The sequence below is a fragment of the Chaetodon auriga genome, chromosome 18 (assembly GCF_051107435.1).
Source record: "Chaetodon auriga isolate fChaAug3 chromosome 18, fChaAug3.hap1, whole genome shotgun sequence".
NCBI lineage: Eukaryota > Metazoa > Chordata > Actinopteri > Chaetodontiformes > Chaetodontidae > Chaetodon > Chaetodon auriga.
Window position 1 is genome coordinate 14,849,661 of NC_135091.1, and position 21,530 is coordinate 14,871,190.

The 21,530-nt window shown below is 43.3% G+C and overlaps 2 protein-coding genes across 5 annotated transcripts in view; both read right to left on the bottom strand.

Annotated features, from left to right (window-relative positions):
* plcb4b (phospholipase C, beta 4b) overlaps positions 1-6,746 on the bottom strand; it is a 64,828-nt gene extending 58,082 nt beyond the window's left edge. For 2 of the 4 annotated variants that reach the window (XM_076756285.1, XM_076756281.1), the window contains exons 1-2: positions 4,998-5,461; positions 1,315-1,360 (exon numbers count right to left, since the gene is read on the bottom strand). The gene's annotated coding sequence lies outside the window, so the exon portion shown is untranslated. Of the gene's footprint in view, positions 1-1,314; positions 1,361-4,997; positions 5,462-6,656 lie in introns of those variants that run through there. The other 2 variants (XM_076756282.1, XM_076756283.1) reach the window with 2 other exon arrangements.
* A 1,506-nt stretch (positions 6,747-8,252) lies between these two features.
* Positions 8,253-21,530, bottom strand: part of plcb1l (phospholipase C beta 1-like) — a 99,919-nt gene continuing 86,641 nt past the window's right edge. Inside the window, exons 32-33 of the mRNA XM_076756280.1 lie at positions 21,435-21,521; positions 8,253-10,412 (exon numbers count right to left, since the gene is read on the bottom strand). Coding sequence (XP_076612395.1) covers positions 10,188-10,412; positions 21,435-21,521 — 312 coding nt within the window. The 3' untranslated portion in view covers positions 8,253-10,187. The remainder of the gene's footprint in view (positions 10,413-21,434; positions 21,522-21,530) is intronic.

The following is a 21,530-nucleotide window of genomic DNA, read 5'->3' on the forward strand; positions in this document are numbered from 1 at the left end:
AAAACACTGTACTAAAAATATGTTAAGGGGGAATAACTTATGATACGTCCTACAACAAACTGAAGTTACAAGCATAACTACCACTGGATTTTCCTAAAAGAGCTGCTGTATTATCCATTTCTTCCTTCAGCATAGATCACTGCACCGTGCAGGGAATTTAAATAGTCATAGATACAAAATATAACAGCTCCAGTTATATCGAGGAAGAAGTCAGGAAATGACAGGGCTCTGACATTTCAAACAGTGGGATAATCTTAGACATTCAGCAAAGCATCCTTATGTATGTTGGAAATGAAGTAGTGTGTGAAAAACACCACATGCTTAAGTGCTTGCAGGGTACTTACAATGGAGCAAAAAACATGTGAGGGATAATGAAAATGTATACCTCGTTTATAAAAATAAAGCTTAAAGCCTCTGAAAATTAATCAGGCCCAGCCAACAGACAGCCGTCATGCTACACATCACATCATTAATACAGATTACATCATTAATATAGAACATATTACAGAGAGCAATTACCTCTCAGCCCCATTACAGTTTCTAGCTTGGCATGAGGGAGCACAAAGCAGCAGCAGCAGCAGCAGCAGCAGCAGCAGCAGCAGCAGCAGCAGCAGCCACGCAACCTGCTTATCAATGAGTGATGTCTGACTGTGGATCGGCAAACGCCGCACATCAGTCTTGGATGAAAGATACGGTGAAAAATTAGGCCTCTCGCTTTCATCATTCAGCACAAATTCAATAAAATGTCAGTCGTTTCAAGCTTTCAATGCAACACGTTTGCAATGTTGAACACTTTGAAGGGAAAAGCATCTGTATTCTCTAACGAGCCCCCTACGACAGAGCAGCAAGAAGGCAAAGTAAGAGTCGGATGGATATCTGTGCTAAATATTAGATGGCAGGAAAATCCTTAGCATTCCTCGTCGTCTTGATGGTTGTTGTTTTTTGGTTTCCCTGTCGTTTTTTGTGCATCCAGAAACAGATTACACACCGTCAGATTACATAACTTGTCAGGTAGGCCTACAGGCAGGATGAGGCCATATGTTTCATACACATTATGCATACACTTAAATCAACTGACTTAATGCAGAGAGCGCTATTAATATGCAATCATGAACCGGGTGCTCTGGAAAGACGAAACTAATATTAAAGAGGTTATACTGCATTCTGGGAACAGAGCCTTTTCATCTTTTGCTACAGGACTGTGTTAGCCAGCAGTGCTTTCAGAGAAAACCTGGGACTGAATAAAAATAACACGAGAAAAAGTCATGTGTAATGCAGCGGTGACCACTGGCAGTGAACAAACCCCAAACTCACCAGTTCAGCATCAATAATGTTCAGCAGGAGAAGCTCATGTCTTGGCCTGCAGAGACAAAAAAGGACATACAGTAAGAAGGGGAGAGAATTTCATAAATCACAGAGGCCTGAATCTGGACTTATTTGGCTGAGGTCTAAAACCCTGCTATACAGTAGGAAGGGCAGGAGATGAGACGAAGCACACAGAGAGGCGAGCAAATACCACATCTCCCTATTACGCTGCCAAGGAAAACATAAAGTGAATCACGATATCGACGATCAGCTTCACAACAGCCTTAGCTTGTCAGATTTTAACAATATAGGCAGACATGACGAGGGCTGTGATTCAACATGTTTTGGACACACTATCACAACACTGGGCCTGTCAGTTGGCGTGCCAGGCTGCTTGTCTGTTGGCCTATCAATCCATCTGGCTGTCTATCTGCACTTCCACGTTCATAGATCTGTCGGCGAGGCCTTAAAACATTCGGGAGGTTGACTGACAACTTTGTCAAGGCTGCTGTGAGAAGAAACAGTGCTGTGATACAAACCTGATAGCCCCATGAAAACAAGGGGATGGAGCTAGAGACAGCCAAGCTAATCAAGACCAGACCCTCTTAATTATAAGAAGAAGCGGCGCAAAATAAATAAAGAGAGGAAACGAGCGAGGGAGCACGCCAGCCTTCAAAAAAGAAAAACAAGCAATGGAGATGTACAGTAAACTGGCAGGCGGAGGGATGGATTCCAACTTCAGTCCCACGAGAGCAAACCTCTAACCTTCAAGCAATTCAATATGATGCTGGCAAGTACGCCACTGTGAAAACATACAAACAGAGAGAAAAGAGATTTTCTCACTTCATTGTCGTTTGGACCAAACCCTACAGCTACATTCGCGCTCACCATAGAAATACAAGCATCCCAAAAGATAACACCGTGTCTCAGGCACAGTTCATAGCTTCATCGACAATCACATTCATAAAACCCTGAAACTGAAACAAATGCTAGGCCTGGCATGTGTGTGGCAGGACTTTGAGATTTACTCTCCTCCTTCTCCATTATATGCTGTCCTTTCATCCAAGAATTGAAAGCTGGTTTTGTTGTGAGCCTCTCTGTGAGTCAAAGCGAAGGTATTGTTATTCTGTCTGGCCAAATGCGCAGAGATATTGAAAAAAGAAAATACTGCAATGTACCTTCAATCCATCCAATTCTGAACAGTAAATTAAATCCCAGCCCCACCGTCTGCATTGCACAAAGCAAACTTAGATGCTATACATTTCAATGTGGACACGCTCGGGAGATTTCTCCCAGCTGAGAGCAAAACAGCAACCAGGTCTACTGTGTATGTGGATAACACCAGTCAGACTGACAAGTTTGAAGAAAATTTCTTTCTTAAAAGCTAAATTAGTCAGGCAAATTCTCAAAAGTGGGCCAGACACTGCCCACAAAATCTACAATTATAGAACAAGTCCAACAAGACCAAAATGAAATTCAATTTGGGATGTAATAATGCTTGCTTTCTGTCTGCATATGATGTCCCTCAAATCATTAAAACTAATAATAGCAGATGATAATCACGATCACAGTGCGGTGTTTGCAAAAAATAATAGGGATTACCATTTAAGCCCTAATCATCCTGTTACCAAATAAACATAAATAATCAAATAATTCTCTCAAAGGCAGTGACCACCGAGTGCACCAAAGACAGAACACGTACAATGTCACCTGGTCCAAAAAAAGAAAACAATACAACAACACCTGCACACCCTGAGTTAGCTTTTAAGCTTCTTAGTCCACCTCTATTCATCAAAATGCTCCACAGTGCAGGTTTAAGCCACAGGTAAGAGATTGTCATTGTGCGAGGGAGGGTAGTGTTTGCCTCTGTAATCACCACTGAAACGTTTACGCGGCAATGTCAATAAGCCACTGCAGAATTTGTTTTTCTTTACATAATAGCTGCCATCCTTCAGGGGCAGCAGAGGACACACTTTGGAAGGAGATGTGGGGGGACAACCTTCGCCAATTTCACAATAATACACGATGGCACACTCTGCAGTCCCTGACCAAAACGCATGTCTAGATTAGATACAGCGGCCACACGACATTTCGCATAGACTGTAATACACCTGTGCTGCATTGTACAAGAAGAAAGCAGGGATCCTCTGCAAAGATGGCTCATAATGTAGCAGTGGTGTGAGCAGGTGGAAAGGCTGCTGCAACAAGTTTGCTAAAATCTCCACCCATTCATCAATTCATTCTGAAGGATGCCGAGCCGAGCGAAAACCTTGAACAAAATAATCCATTATGGACTATCTGCCCCGCAAATAAGCCTACAGAGTGAGCCACAGGTTGCTCCTGAACAAATAACAGTCTCTACCTTGTGGGTGTGCGTGACGAAACAGGTTTTGATAATAGAAACCTGCTGTCTGACTCTATGTCAAAGCCAGCTACGCTATCATTTTAATGGCATCAAAGAATGCCACTTCCTTCCTACACACACACACACACACACACACACACACATATATATATATATATATACAGCATATAGTATATATGTATGTATTTTCCCCTCAGTAAAAATGAATGGGAAGTTCCAGGCAGTAAAATGACATTGATTTAACCTAGAGTCAATGTCAAGGTACAGTATCAACACTGAAATCTAATATTAATAATCTTTTTCACTCGTTCATTTGACGCAGCTGGACTGATTGCACTGAAAACCGGGCAAGTATTTACGCAAATTTTGTTCAATTTAACACCAAAGTCTAATACTATTCTAACATCTTACTGCTCATTGGTTAAACACTGATATGACATTGAAGACAGACTTAAACAGACATAAAATAAACACAGTTTTTGAGAGAAACTCGTACTTTGTGGTCGCCCTGGCTGTGAATCAATGACACCTTGCCGTCTGGGATGAATGCATGGCAGCTGCACATTCACTTAGCCGCCTGCCCGACTAGCAGCACCAGTCTTTGGATGCACCACCTCAACAGATTAAATTGAAATTATATGAAAATGCTTTGACGGGTCAGTATGATGCAAATATTACAGCACAGCAAACGGCCGTGCACACAAATCTGTGTAAATAGAGGATATAAAACGCCAGGCTATGCCGGTTAGTCGGATGACTTTTATGGCCACTGTGCAGTTGTGCAGTGTGTCTGTCATCGGCCGGCTGGCTTATCTGTCCCGCTACAGCTAGCTGCACTGGCTAGCCTCCCAGCCTTTGAAAACACCGATAAGCCCTGCATTTCATCAAGTTTTCAAGCCGCGGCGGCTCTCTGTCGTGTCGCATTTACCTGGAGGAGAAGCCACCGCGCCGAGCAAAGCGAGAGGAAATTCGGTATTAAATTGCGAAAGGTCCATTTTAATGCGTCTGGCTAGCTAGCTAGCCAAGGCTACTGTCTCCAGCTGTGTGTGTGTGTGTGTGAGAGTGAGTGTGTGTGACAGACAGACAGAGTGAAGCAGTGGGAGGATGTGTGATGTCTGAATGATGCGAGCAGGATTTGGAGTGAGCCGCTGAAAGCTAGCGTGATGGAGTTTAAGCGAAAGGTCCTGTCTCAACAGCATCCGTCCGACAGCTGACTAACACACTGAATGCTGGCACACATTTAAAGGGAGCAGTCGGCACAGCAACTCTCATTATTCCATTAGCAGCTATGAGAGACATTTCAGAAAGCTGTATGTTTGTTTCTTACGTGATATCGCTATCGGAGACGGCTCGGGACGGGTTAAATCCAACGGCGGAAAGAAATGATGCTTTGCGGAGTCGGGGTCGGGGTTTTCTCTCTGTGTCTCTGCCTGTCTGTGTCTTCCAGCTGCTGCCGCTCTGCCCCGTCTCCCTCCGCCTGTCTGCTGTGTCTCACCGCTGCCGGAGTGTCCCGGTGCTCTTGTACCACTCGCCCTCCAGTGGAGAATGAGCGGCCCTGATGCGCTTTGATTAGGAACCCCTCTTCGGCTAGGCAGCGCGCGCCCGCCCACCAAACGTGCCTGCGCGTGCCTGAGTGTGCGCGAGCGCGTTTGTGTGTGTACAAGAGTGTGCGCAAACGAGTGAATGAGTGTGCCTTGGGTTGACAGAGTGAGTCATCCAGCAGAACCAGATCCAGCTCCTCCCTGCTTTGCTAACAGCTGACTGCTGTAGCCGCCATGCGTTGATGAAGACAAACACCGCCCCCCTCCCTCGGTCAAGTTATTGTAATGCTGCTCTGTTTTTCCTACAGAGGCTACTGTGAGTGTGTCTGACTCACAGGCGCACAGTAGTGAGTTCATTGCACTTTATTTTATTTCTATCAATGGCATCACTTCATGTAGTATTTGTCAGTCAATAATAATAATTGTTATTTATCTTTTTATGCACACATGAACGTTTTCCTTTGCCATGTAACTTGTGCTCTGATGGATTTTGCTGTAAATCACCAACAGGTGGTCTTTGAGGCAATATAGTTACATGAAATGCATCATCTGTGGAACATGTTGAAGCATTTTTCTTTAAAGGGCTTTTCCAGCGATTTAGTGTCACTGCTCAACAAAGTCAGGGGACTTAATAGACAAGCAAAAGACAGATTTAAAAGAAATAGATGCAGCAGAAGCCACGATTATACAATCCAAGATTATACAATCCAAGATTATACAAGCCAAGATCATCAGAATTGACCAAGTTCTAAAACACTGGATCCTACAGTTCCCACGACGCAAATCAATAGTATGTATACATCATTAGACCGTCCTTGTTAGGTCAAAGCCCAGGCATTTCAAACTCAATGCTCCCCATTTGTAACACAGGCTTTGTGTAAAATAACCCTAATGACATCATCGGGGCAAAATAAGCTGACGTCCTCATCAGCAGAGTGCCTCTTTAAATGTCAATCACTGCATGATGAATTTATTGTTCCCAATTCCTGTGCCACAGAATGTAAAAGTAGACTAAACCTGCTGTAACATCAGAAGGAAAATCCCCTTCATACTGTGCATGCTCTTGCATTTTTGTGAGAATGAAGACTGAATTGTCTAAAACAGATGTGGTGCTTTTCCTCATCCCTTTAAAGGGGACATTTTAGGTCATGGTCTTAATGTCAGAATTAAAATCAGAATGGGATTCGGCATAGATTATGGAGGTAAGGTTCATTGTTGGCATTCCTTTAGGGTTCTGTCTTGGATTTAGGATTAAGACTGGATTAGGTTTACATTAGGTTTAGATTGGGATATTTAAGGCAAAGTGGAGAGGGCACGGATTAGATTTAAGGCCAAGGACTGAATGTAGTGAGTGAAGATCCTTTAAAGTAGTACTCCAACATGTCTGCCCATGCCTTTATGTGTCTATCTGTGTACGTGTGTGTGTGTGTGTCTGCTGACTGTACCTTCCAAGCAGCACCCTGTGGTCCTCTCCTCTTCTGCTGTCCTGGTGTGCCTCATTAAAGCCCAGTTACAGGACACCTCCTCCTCCTCCTCATACCCGCAGCAGATGGACAGACGCAGGGTGATAATATTCCTGGGAGTTTGGAAGGGCGTCACTGTTTATATAACCCAGAGAATCTTATTAAAAAGCCGCCCTCCTTCCGTCCTGAACTCGGGGTTAATTAGCTCACTTCCTAGTTGCCAGTATGCATGGAGGCCTCTGAATGGTCACAGTGGTTGTTATGGGCGGCCAGGCTTGTCTTATCTCCTGTTGCCTGTTGGGATTCTGCTGAGGAGCTGAGACTGAGAAGGACACAGTGTTTATGTAGTCTGGAAAACACACACACACACACACACACACAGACACCAGCAGCACTCACTACACACAGCTGAAAAATCACACTCTAAAGCACATGGACGCAAGCTGCGAGGACACATGCACACATGGCTGCAAGGACATAGTATGCTTTAACACAGAAAACAACAGGTTCATGCCAACAACACTCACACAATGAGTAACAGGCTTTGTTTGAAAATGTGTTGAAGATTAAAAACTTGTTATCACTGGTCATGCTCAAAGCAAAACAGTTACAGCAGGCAAACTCAGTGAACACCGTAATATCCTGTGTATCTGTAATTAGGCGATTCATTTGACTTTTTAAGCACAGGATGTAGAACATGCCCACAAGCATGTGCACCTACGGTATATTCTCACTTGTTTAGCTATGACATAAGTGGTCTTGCACTGCCAGACAAAAGTCCACACCATGCCGGTGCACAGTGACCAACGTCAAAGCACATTTGCATGAATCAAGAGTGTTGTCCTTCGGCATAAAGTCAAACAACTCGGTATGATTTCAGCGCCTCTCAGTCAAGTGGTGACCAATGATTCAGTCACAGAAATGCTCAAATCGATGTTCCTCTTAGGGTTAATTCACAGATACTGTTACCTAGGAGATGACAGGAAGTAGGTCATCAAGGCTTTGCTCCGCTTCCCCCTTCCCCTGAATGTGACATACATACAGTATACACTCACCTACATGCATACAGTACATACACGCCCAGTCGCCCCACAGATGTTGCCAACTACACTCTCGACTGCTCGAGTTTGGATCCCTTTCATTCCACATCTTCTCTAATTTACTCCTTTTCTGTTTCTCCACCATTATTATCCAGCCTTTGCTATGTTACAAAGACCGTGGGCCAACACTGAAATCTCTATTTCAAGTAAAATAATAATACGTGACAAGACAATGACGGGTGACACATTTTAAGGCAAATAAAATGCAAACACAACCTGCAATTAAGGACTAGATAAAAAAAAAGACAAAATATCTACTGAGGAACTGTTTAATAACTGAACACAAGAGGGTGATGGAAAAGTTAAGAAAATAAAGACCATAAAGCGATGCACGAACAACAGTAATTATCAAATTGATCACATACGCAGATACAAATTTTTAAGACGTAAAAATAAAAATGAACACAAAAACACCACAAACACAATTGCAGGTCGACCGATGACAAATCAAAAGACACACAACTCCACTCCAGCAAAGTACAATAATAGCCACATTTATTTTAATTACAGGCAAATTTCCCTTTACACTAAATTTTTTGAATCAACTTCATGTTTTATCCTTTATGTCATACATACATTTACATTTCCAGAGTGCATACACGTAAGTTGATGAGAAGGAGGGGGATTTGTTAAATAAATTGGTTCAAGACAAAAAAGAAGGATGCCTCGCATTTCTTATGAGACACATGTCAAATACTGCTCATCACAAGCATTACTCAGTAGTGGTACTGTACTTAAAAGTGCACACGGTCTATTCAATATCAGACAGCTTCATACAATATAATATAATGGCAATTTAAACAATGATGCATTTCACACATTCAACATCAAACAAGGCAAACCTATTCAAAGGCACAGGACTCTCACATCAATATCGGCTTTTTTAAAAAGTAGTTTGTACTTACATGTCACGTAATCCTTCACTTTCAACTCTTTTTTTTCAGCTGAAGCATGATTTGATATAATGACACTGGCACTGCACAGAGAGGAAGTCAAAAACACTTCCTTATGGTTACTGAATGGGCGCAGTTTCTTAGTTAAGGAGGAAATAGCCCAGTTACTCATTAGAACGTGTTAACGCTGGTGTTTGACGGAGATAAACTGAGCGTTCGGGGTCTGTTTACACATAACTGAACTATTCCCCCGCCTCAAACTACAGCTACCAATTGTGGGTGAACATTGAGAATAATGCCAGTGGGTGACATATTTCCTGTGGTCCTGGGCATCTGCTGTGTGTACTGGGGTACTGCACACACACTCCCTGTAGATCCACAATGAACCACTTAAGGTAGGCCATTCTGTAAAACTACAGCAGGATCCTCTTCGTCTGTGGTTTGACTGTTTTAGTTTAAGGGGATAAAGGTCAAGAAAACAATGTCCAACCTGTTAACTTGAGCCAGCTACTGTTGGATCTAAGAAAAGGGTGTGCTGTCACTTATTTCAGTCCTGTTCATCTCAGTGATGTATCAAGCCACGCTGCGTCCGCACTGGTTTTGCAGGTTAAGTTTAACTGTTTCCGAGAAAATAGATTTACATTTAATAAACATCTCTGCTACAGAGCTACTGTAACATTTACAATTGTTCAAATACATGCAGGTACTGTACAACATACCTTCCCTTCACTTTCTCTCTCTGCACAAACAGCGCAAACTTGTTAAAAACTAGCCAAACAAACAAAAAAGAATGACAGAGCACTGCCTAATATTACCATGCCAAATATCATACAAACCAAATTATGGTTAAAAAAAAAAGATGGGTTTAAAAACAAAGTAGCAGCAACACATAGGCTTAGTTCTTTGAGAACAAAATCGAGAACCAGCAAGCCACCAGTGCCTCTGGGTTAAAGTAAAAGAGTTACATTGTTACGCAGTGAGCCTTCAGTGCAAATATGTAAGAGTGAATCTAAATCTTATAAAGATGGAAGCTTTAAAGGCTGAATAAGCAGTGGTTTCTGTACAGTACAAGTTGACTCCACTTAAATGACAATGTCCACCATAAGTGAATTTAAAACCTTGGCACCACACACCTCACTGACCACCACAACTGTCAATACCATGATAATAAAAAATAATAAAAAGGAACTACTCTCTCTGTGCAATAGTTCAAGTAAGTTATTTCCTGCTAATAGTTAGTGCTTCGTAACGCATCCTGTGGCCGTACCGAAAGAGACGACAACATAAAGGGAACATATAAATACACAAAAAGTTACTATTTACATGAAACGGTTTTCCAGACAAGATGGCACTCCACGCAGAGAGGACCTCTACTCACCACGCCAGGCTCAGATTTGATCTAATCCTCCCATTGGTTAAAATTAGGACCAAAGTTGGGGCAGTCTCATCCTAGATCTGTGGTCACAAACACATCCACCAATCAGTGTCCCAGTGTGAAGCAAAGCGCCGCGGGGGGAACTCTAAAGGGGCGTGTCGTAGACTCGTTCCGACGAGCCCTCCTCCATGTCGTCCTCTGACTGCGACGCCTTGTGGTTGAGCTTCTCTGCTGTTGAGGAGGCAACAAGGTTTCCATGGACCCCGTCGTCGCTAAGCTTGGCCTTGCTGCTGTCCTGAACAAACTCTTGGATCTCCACGGGTAGCCGCCGAAACTTGTCCTGGTACTCCTGGTCAAGATCGCTCTGTAGCTGTGGAGGAAATACACACATTATCAGAATAAAGTAAACAGGGTCTGCCAATTTAACAAGGTGGACAGTTTGACAGATGTAACAACTAGCCACGGAAAACACTCAGTAGCAGCCACATGTAAAGGACCTGTTGAGTTCAGGAACATTAGCGACAATCAGGGTATTTTTATCACATCATGCCGTGCTGGCATGAAGGAAAATAGCTGCATGGAATTCAAAAAACCAACCCAACCAAATTAAAATGAATTGTTGGTTTTTAAATTCAGCGTCCACCAAAATGGAGCCAATCCCAGCTGACGGGTGAGAGGCAGGTTGCAGTTGCCAGTTTGCCACAGGGCAAACAACCATTCATGTGGGAAAGTCAACATTAACCTGCATGTCTTTGGACTGTGGGAGCATTCAGAGGAAACCCATGCAGACACAGGGAGGACATGTAAACTCCACACAGAAAGGTCCAGGTCAGCCGGCTGGTTCGAACCCAGAACCTTCTTGCTGTGAGGCAAGAGCGCTAACCACTGCAACACCGTGCTGCTTCAATACTGTACGTGTCCCCCAAGGGTTGAAATGAAACCTACGTCCCCCCTTCCCTCCACAGAGGCAACATTAGCATTCATTTGAGTCCTTTCTGGCCTTTCTGACATTCAGTTCAGCTCAGTTCTTGTTTCCACCAGGTTCCACCAGTGGGTTTGTCAGAACTTTTTAGCTGAAAACAGCACCCCACATTATGCTTAGAGCAGTGAGGGTGACAGCTGGTTTGGTTGTTGTGTAAAACCAAAACAACAAAGCTGAAAGACACTAAAACACTCCAGAGAGCTGAGAGAAACTGGGCTTGTCATTATGAACAACCCTTTTCACAATACACGCACTCACATGAAAATATTGATTAGAGCAGCTTTAAAGATTTCCACCAATCACTGTGCACTCTGATTTGTGTCCCCCATGACTGTTATCTAAACACTACGTTCATAGGGATTCTGCTTTATTCCATGACTTACACAGACTGGTCTACCTCTGCCTGCTGAGGTGCTTCACACTCCCTCCCCTCACTGAGATACAGAAAGGAGAAGCTGTTTTCTCCCAGGCATTGACGCCCCCAATGATTACAGATGACAAGATTGTATTCATTTCATTGTGAGCCAATAATTGCTGTAATGCTGATTTCTCTGTTTAACTACCCGACTGGCTCCCACGGGAGAGCAGTAATTAAAAGAAAAGCTGCTAAGATGAATGGTGTCAGAGTCTCACAGCTCAATACAGACACGTCAGCATTATGAGAGGTCGAAAATACCTGGGAGTTCTGAGAGGCTTTATCCGGGATCAATACTTTGTCTGAGAGGCCTTTGTTAATCGAATGAGGGCCCGCTTCAGACTCACACCCAACTTCTTACTCAAAAGTGACCAGAAGAAAAATCATAATTATGGACTCCCTCAGGGCAAAAGCCAAGGTCGGCAGTATTTGTGCTACACATCAGCAAAAAGTTAGAGACGAATGCGCACTCCCGCACGAACCTCAGATACAAAGAGCTACTTAACATAAAGCTGAATTCTCCTGGAAGAATGAATGTACATCTAGCCTCCAATTAACACAGCGGCCACGAAAATCATAGCTGGCAGAGAGAAGAAATATTCACAAGCACATTCAAGCAAGAGTGAGAGGAGAGGAGCAGAGATAGAATGAAGGTCAAGGACAGCCATCCTGTTCTCTTTGACTTTCCAACATTCTGCCCTCTCCACTTCAGTTTATAAGACGGCACATCCATTTCATTTGAGAGCACTGCACAGCAACACGAGGAAAGCAGATCGTTAGAAATACTTGATTCCATAGCCGTTTAATGCAATTATATATAGCAAATTTGACTGATGTTAGATCATGTATGAGCAGACTGATATCAAACCTCAGGAGCTTATGAGGACCGACCGAAATGTGTCCCTAGTATCAAATGCCAAAGAACTGTCCAGTATCAAAATTGTTGCTTGTTTACTTATCATTTGATCACAGATCATATTTTACTTTAGAACACTGTTGAATTGCAAAGTTCAGCATATCTCCACGGCAGTTCATTCAAAATAGCTCCACAGAAATCCACTGGTTCCTTTTACATTTTGTCTCTGCTGTAAAATTTCTGTATAAATCATAAAATAAAGTATATTCTGAAAGTGAAAGTGTGTGCACTAACAGCTGAAAATGCAAAACTAGAGTGAAGTGCAGACTCAATCAGCCAGATAACACTAACAGCTACTGTAATTGATGCTGTCTGTCTTTGTGCAAAATGAAGGAGCTCTTGACTTGTCACATCATAATGCTTTGCGTGGTACAGCAGAGCCCCCGCCGAGCACAGCACCGTAAGGTCACCTTCTCTGCAACATGCCTCTCTCTCTTTCCTGCTTTCTTTCTTTTTCACTCTCTCTGTGGGTCTCACAGAGCGGACATCCAGCACATCATAACCAGATGGCAAAAGATGCACTACAGCTCTCAGCCTCCCTCTCCCCCGCTCTGCACTGCGCATGACCTACTTAGGGGTGGGACGGTCTGCACGCCATGTATGTGTATGTGCCTGCCCTTACCCCTGCCCTGCTGAGGCACAAACACCCTCTGATTAAAGCTGCCATCTTTCTCCCATCTGATAACACCCTGACACATGTGAAGGAGGTGGGAGCGGGGAGGGGTGGCAGAGGAGTTTGAGGGGCACCACGCAGTTTCTCAGAAAGTCTTGTGCATGTGTGTGTCTGCATGCATGTACAGCATGTGTGTGTGTCCTCTGCATGCAATCAACAGCTCAGGAGTGAACACCAACGGCGATGACGACAGCACTTTGTTTTCAATGAGAGGACAGGTTGATTTAGAAAAAAAACCCCAAGGGATGATGGAATGATGGACCTTCTACTCTAATCTCCTCACTGCCAATCTTATCAGTTTGGCAGTGAGGAGATTAGAGTACAGGAAATAGAGTGAAGGCATCAGTGAAAGTTGTTGCTCGGGCTTCCTGGAGCTGGTGGAGCTAAGTTTGGGTCAACTTTTGTAATTGACTGTACTGAATTCTGATTTGGGACATGAAAAGCATCAAAACTGAACTGTAATGAGGTCAGCTGTGATGCTTTAAAACTAAACCAGCTCTGGCTGAGAACACAAGACACACACAACAAAAACAAAGTGAGAAAAGACAACATTGCCTGTTTATTCTGTGTGCTTATGCTTTGAGTACTATGTTGCATGATTACAGTATATATATATATATACATATATATACATACATATATATATATGTGTGTGTGTGTGTGTGTGTGTGTATGTACGGTCCAGTTCCTGTGTGGACACCAACCGGCAGCAGCTATCCAGCCATCTTTTAAATCTGTCTCTCATCTCTGAAGACCTGTCAACAAACCACACGCGCCCACAGACACACGCACGCACAGTTGCACACACACGCACACACACACATGCGTGCGTGCACACTCACACATTTCTGTCTTTCTTAAAATACAGCACTCAGTGACCTTCTTCACCAGCTGTCCTCGTTTTGAGAAGCTATCAAGGGAAGCAGAGAAGGCCTCCGAAGAGCCAAATTAATTCTTTGCTTTGAGCCGTGACATAACGCCCACTGCAGCACCACAAAGAAGCCTTCAATCGGCAACACACCGCTCCGCATCTACAGTATGTGGCTATGTGAACTGTGCCTCGTCATACAGTCAAAATAAGGAGGTCAAAGGGAAAGATGTGCTTTTCTGCAAGCTAGCTGCCGCTCCTATTCAAACCACTTTCAATGAAAACGAACACCTCCTGTGAAATGGATCAAAACCGGCAAAGCAGAGCCAAAGGCTGTGTGATGTGTATGGGTGCGTGTGTCATGACCTTGAGATATGCTGCATATCTAAACACAGTCCAATTAGGCTAAACCAAAGAATCACATGTCCAAGAGATGTGACAGGGTCACCACCCTGCCAGCAATACAGGCTTTCTGAAGAAAAGGGAGCCTAGCTGTGCAATGCATGGAAATTGTATGTGTGTGTGTGTGTGTGTGTGTGTCTGTGTGAAAGAGAGAAAGAGAGCAGCAAGGACAGAGAGTGCCATTCCTTCATTTACATTCTTTCCACTGCATCGGTCATAAGTATGAAAATGAACTGCGGCAGCCCAATGCAGGAGAATGAACAACACAGTAATGAAAGGGAGACAGAAACAGCCATTACTCTGAACAGGCTGCATGCTCCTTTTCCATCTTCTATCCTCCTTCCTGTGTGTGTATGTGTGAGTGCATGTATGTGTGTGTCAGTGCCCTTTCCTGACTCTTCTGAGATAATTCATCTGTTGCTTTGCGGGAGTTTTTCTTAAATTCCTCTCTTCAGGTCCAGGAATTGAAGAAAAAACACTCCTGCATATTTGCACCATGCATGTAGAGTAGCGAGTGTTTCCCCTAAAAGGATTGGTTCAAACGGGAAGGTTAGCTGTGAAATGTGCTCGGTGGTATCTTGAGATTTTTAATTCAGATGTGGAAGCTAACTAAAAGATGTTGTAAGCCATTGTGACAAACAAGACTGGTTGGCTGTTTTTAGAGTCAGTTTTACCATTTTTGTTAAATCCTGCATAAATTGATTTTTTGGCCACCGGGGGCAGCACAACAAGCATAAACAAAATTTACAGTATTATGACCTTATCAATCAATCAATCAAACTTTATCTATAAAGCGCCTTTCAAAAAAATTCTTCACAAGATGCTGACAAAATGTAGGATGAAAAAGGTTGATAATAAAACAACTAAAAACAATAAAACCATAAAATTGTAAAACATTACATAAAAGCCAGATTAAATTGATGAGTTTTTAGTTTACATGTAAAGGTAATATTTTTAGCTCCTCCTACTGTAATGGCTAAAAGCAGCATCAGTGAATGTTTTGTTCTGCTTTGTGGAACTCAAATAAAGAAGAACCAGAGGATCTACAGGACTTCCTGGTTCATAAACCAAAACCATATCTGGTAGTCTGGTGCGAGGCCATCAGTCTGAGTTGCTGAGAGAGAGTCTGGCAAACAGCTGCCTATCTACACATCCAGCAGACACAGAGTGACATTAGCATTCATTTGGAGACATGTTCGTGGCAAGCATATTGATATTCACTCTCCTTTTAGCTCTCTTTTGCTTTCCACCACTTCCTGGACAAAATATTTGTCTCTTTAGCTGCTAAATGCTTCACTCTGTTCAGCAGCTGGTTGCTAACCTTGTTTGTCTGCTGTGTGGTGCTGGGCAGGTAGTGTACAGTGGGTTTAAAAGAACTTTTGCACTAAAAAGAGCTGCCTGCTGCTGCTGGAGACAAGGTCGATAAGAGCTCTGAGAGTTAACCCAAACAGTAAAGGTCCTCCCAAAAAAAAGGATGAGCTGACAGATGCTCTGTAGAGCTAAGAGGAACTGTGGAGTTGGGCGATAATTCTCCGTTTGTCACTATGATTGGTTGCTTCGAATCCATTGTTAATATTTTTTGTAAAACGCTACATACAAGACTTTTCTCACGTGCTCCAATACCTCCGACAAACTTCACAATGCAGGTCAAACTGTGCTTACCGAGCTACCACACTGCACTTTCGTACATACCTTTGTACATCTGTACCTTCACTATTCCCACCTCTTATGAAAGGTGGCTCACGCTGAAGCCTGAAAACTCCAAACCACACTGCAGAGAAGACACTTTCCAGCAGGAGCTCAGCAGCGAACGTTCCTTAGACAGAGCATAACCCTGGAGAGCTTCATTAGCACACGTGGGCATACATAATGAACACTCGTGCACTGATCTAAAATAGCAGCTAGCATAACAGAGCAGAAGAGTAACCAAGCGTGCGACGTGTACGCGCACTCACACACACACACAATGGATTTTACTTCACTGTCTCTGCTTTGCACTCAGTGTTCCCTGTGGGTATTGTGTGTGTGTGTGTGAGAGCATAAGTGCATTATTGATGCAAACATGCAGGCAGGGATGATGCAGATCAAAGCCTGTGATGAACAGGAACATAGTGGCCACCTCTACATCACGCAGAGAGAGGGGGGGAGACACAAAAAGAGAGGAAGAGAGAGGGCGGCCACACTCTTCCTCTTCAACTCCACACCTCCGTGCCTCCTCCAACCTGTTTGCTTCCCCTTCTCTTCATCCTTCCCTCCCTCCTGCTCTCCTGCTGCTCTCCTCCACCTCCAGCAACCGTCCCTGGGATTGCGTCATGAGGACTCAGTTCCAAATTAACAGATTGCAGAGAGTCATGAAGGGTAGAAGAGGATATGAGAGATGGGGAGGGGGAGAGTGGGGGACCCAAGTTTCCATGACGACCGCACAGGACTCCTGCCTGTGGAACGAACAAGAGTGTGTGTGTGTGTGTGCACGTAGATGTGTGGTTCAGTGTGTTGGTTCAAGGCTTGCACAGTGGGGAGACACCAGCACATTTTTTTTCCTTTTCCATTTAAGCAAGAAAGAATCAGCGTGTCTCCTATGAAAGTACTCGCATTCACACCACTCGCGCACATACACCAACGCACACTGTTGTGAAACATATTGCCTTATCACTTTTTCATACTCTCTTTCACAGCCAAAAAAGGTGTGTGTGAAGGGATGACTAGTACAGAGGAATTACAACACAGCCTGGTAAGCCATCCAATCCCAGTCCATCCAGTCTTCAAAGAGGCTGCAATGGAGTCGATATGGTCTGATAGGACGTCCATATGATCCGTCCTTTACGGACATCTGACCACATGCAAACAGGTTAGATAGAAAAAGCTTAAAGCCACACCATAGCAGGTCCTATGTGAGACAAAAATCAATAAAAGACAAAGAAATGTTTTTGTAAAAGTGGTTTCAAACAGCTTTTGTTTGAATCAAGCAATATGCTAGTCACGTCCCATTCAACACATCTAATCAAACAGCTCCAGCTCTAAACTGTGAGGTGAAAAAGCAAATACGAGTTCTCAAAATATGCATTTCAAAAGAGCAGCACAAGTGGGTCTTTTACCTGCTTTGACAATTGATAAAAAGATTGTCACTATCAACGCGAGGTGTGAATAATTAAAGATGGACATATGGCGAGGTGAACTTGAGCAGGTGGCAGGTGAAAAGAAGAGGCATGCCAGGATATAGGGTCTTGAAGTGTGGGGAAACGGCATTCACCATGGTGCTGGTGCACTGGTGACTCCTGGAGGGCGTTTTGATTGGATCATTAACAGGACAGTGACACCTGAGTGCACATGCTGGGAGTGACGACAAACCTCGCCGTGTCTCTCTCTTTCTCTCACCTGTTTTATCCAATTCAGTACGTGATCCTTAGACCATCACAAGCTGGGACCTCAGGATCTTATTATTCATAATACTGAAAGCAACATATCTCTCACATTCAGCTTCAAACAGCTTGGATGATACCTATTAAGGCTTGTATGAAGCAGCTGTTAGTTCACATAGCAGAAATGCTCAGCTAGTTTTTAGGTTTATGTATCACATGCATGTGTGTACACACACACACACACACACATACACACACAGCTACCGTTGTAGCGGGCTGCTCAGCTCTCGGGGTCTTCACCAGGGATAGTTATAGCTGTCCATTAGTGGCTGCTCTGAGCCCATAGGAGAAACTGGGTCAGAACTGTGTGAGAGAGAAAGTATGTTGTATCTCCCTCCCTGTAATTCATAAAGGCTAACACACACACACACACACACACACACACACGAAACATAGAGACACACACAACAAAAGTATTTTTATATTAGCCCTGTCCTGGTTATCTATGCCCTCATCCATTAGCCCCCGTTGGAGCCCCTGTCTTTCAGCCCTTCTGCTTTCTATGTTTCTGTTTCCGTTGTTGTTTACATCCATCCAATAGCTAACTAGTAAAGGGTTTTCCTGTGAGCTAATCAACAATGCCTCCATTTGCCTCAAATATAGTTTGGGCGAGTTTGAACCATGCTGAATGGACAGCATTCACAAAGAGCATTGATCGGGAGAGCCAAGCGCTTTACAATGCTTCATATTCATCACACTCACACAGATGGTATCAGAGCTGCCATGCAAGGCCCGCAATGTGCTCACAGGGACCCGCTTTGGGTTCAGTGTTTTGCTCTAGGACATTTCCACATGCTGTTAGGCAGAGCTGGAATATAGATGTAGCACAGCTGTATGTGATCAACATTTAAATGCTGTTGGGAGAGAGGGGCACTGTGCAAAGCATGTACTGTATGTAAAGAACTGGGCTCATGTTAGCTGACTCAATATAGATGAGGCCATATTGACTGAACTGACTGGGACGTGTAATGAGTCATACTGTATTGATGATCAAACACTATTAGTTATAATATTGAGGGACTTAACAGTGTTGGTAGCAGCTCAGTAGTTGTACAGTAAACCCTGACTATCGAAGTATTTTCAGGTACTTTTAAAAGAAAAGAGCATTCAGGGACGAGTACCTGACGAGGTTAAAGAGAGTGCAAAAGAAGTGAAACGTGAAATCAGGGCAGCCAAAACCTGCTACAGTGAACAAACTATGACAGGGGCTGGTAGGGGTAGTCATAGCTTTTTTACAGCGTGAAGACTTTGAGAAAAACACACAGCCTCAGAGATTATCCAGCCTGTTTCCCTTCTTTCCTTCACAAGATTTCACATTAATACCATTTAACCACATACTCTCAGACAGAAACGCATCCTTAACTCTGGTTGTTATTCTGGCAGTGTGGGTAGTGTCCTGCATGTTTTAACAAACGTGACTGTGGGCACTCTCTGATGTCTCCAGAGCCGCGTCCTCTGACATCTCTTGCATATTTTGCATACAAATGGCCGCTGCTGCATTAGAACAGATATTGCAGAGATGGCTGATTACCATGTCGCAGGCTTCTCTGGGCGAATTAAATTTGCCATGGCCCGGATGTTGATTTGGAGAAGTGATTGTGACAGCGGGGTTAGGTGATGGATAATCAGTTACAATTTTGTGGGAAATGACGACGGCTAACAGAATGAAATCTGATTGGAACACTGGAGTGATCAGCAAAAGAAAACAGCAGCATGTCTTTCTCATCTGAGGAAACTGGCTTAATTCAATGTTAATTAGACCGTGATGAGTCTCCTTCAGAAGGCTCATTGTTGATTCATGAAATCATTATAAATCTGCTGTTATTGACAAGAATGCTCTCGCAACTATTAAAAGATGATGAGGGTCACTACAGGACCACATTAAAAGGAGTGCAGTTCAATAACCTGACTGTTTACACGTCAAGCAGATGGTTAAAAGGCAAATATCATCAGCAGTATTTTGGAATCACTCATCATTTCTCCATACTGCTGTTTTTTGGGAAAATGGGAGAGACCTACTGTATGTGAGGGGTAGGGCTGGATGTCTATGCTGCACCTCCCACACTCAACTCAAGTGGTTTTAAAGCAAAAAGGAGCTGTCACTTTGAGAGTGGGTGGTTATGCAGCTGTCTCCAACAGAACACTTCTGATTTAAGCCTATCTTTTTATTAAAAAAAAAAAAAACATGAGTGGATATGGTAAAAGCACACTACGCTTCTCATTTGACAACAAGGGTAAAAACATGATTACATCAGTGTCTTCTTGGCAAGCAGAGGTAATTTTGATTATACTGGCAGCGTTCTGTAATATTGTTTGTAAAGATTTTGTCAAAGTAACTGAAGAGGAGAAAAATTAGCAACATTGAATGACTACCTTTGTGTTCAGAAGATGTACTAGCATCACTTGATATCATATTTGTGCTATGGTCACATCCATACTTAGAATAATGGTGTGAGGCATTTATGCTTTAAATAAAATATACAGATAAATACAGATACAGTTGATTTAATATACCTGATTGATAACCCAAAATGGTGAAGCTTGCCTTTTATTCTGGCTGGCACCGATGATTTTGCTCAAGGACGCACGCACTGACAGGTGGGATTACGTTCGAGCCTTCCAACTGGGCTGTGATCTCACTACACACGGGCCAATCTGCTGCCCCTGTTAGGCTGTTATGCTGCCATGCTACACAGGCTGCACTTAAATATACAGCCACGCCATATTTGATGTTCTTTGCAGAAAAATTCACAACATATCCACACAGTATTCAGCATTGTAGTGATGCCTGGCTGGTCTAAGACATTACAGAGATGCAATCTGCATTCACTTGCTGCCAATCAACAACCTGGGTGCACAAAGGCTTGCATATTGTTACTGCCACACTGATGCTGTATTAATACTGAACACTGGGATGCAGCGATAGTCTTACCATGCTCTTCAGCTGCACAATTGTCCTACAATGACAGTCACAATGACAAGTTTGCAAACTGTGCAACTCATAGAGGAAAAGCAGTCATGCTAAAAGTCGTGTGTATGTAACATATAGCAGAATGGCATGATGGGATTTGATCTTGACTCCAGGAAGCGCATTAACAGCGACAGCCCAGGACAGATGCAGCCACCACAGTGGGGACCTCTGTGTTACAAGGCAACTAACCATTGTTCAGTAATACAAAACCAAACAACTCAACACATGGTGTTACTGTATGCAACCACATGAAGCACAGCAGGTACTGGTATTTCAAGCCATGGTGACATATTCTCATGTCAGCAAGTGGCAAAAACAAATATGCCAAAGTTCAGTTAGATATATAGTTTAGTTCAAGGACAATATACTCACATTTAACCAAAGTTATGTTTCTATTCACATCTTATAAAACTTCTATGTTGTCCATCCACGATGCAAAGAGCAAAATGCCGAGCCAAAACCTGTGTAAATTTACTGGATTGCCATTTGAAGCCACGAAAAATGTCTTTTTCTTTCTGTTTGCACATGCAAGGATCCAAAGGCATGCTGGGCCCCTGGCCGTGCACCCCGGAACACACTGAGGGTGGATTCTGTCATGCAGCAGACCAGTAACTTAAAAGAAGCGCTAAGAAGAGCATGTGATGGAATTAATGAAAAAAAATGAGCGTGTACAGTATTAACACATCACAAATCAAGAGTTTGGCACATTTGAGTTTCATTTAACATTTTCTTAACAAATGTCTTACCTTTGGCCTTTCATCCAAGATTTGCTGGCGGATGTCCTTGTGCTTCTCCAGTAGTCTCTCCTGTCTTTTACTCTGGGCGTCTTCCAACTGCACACA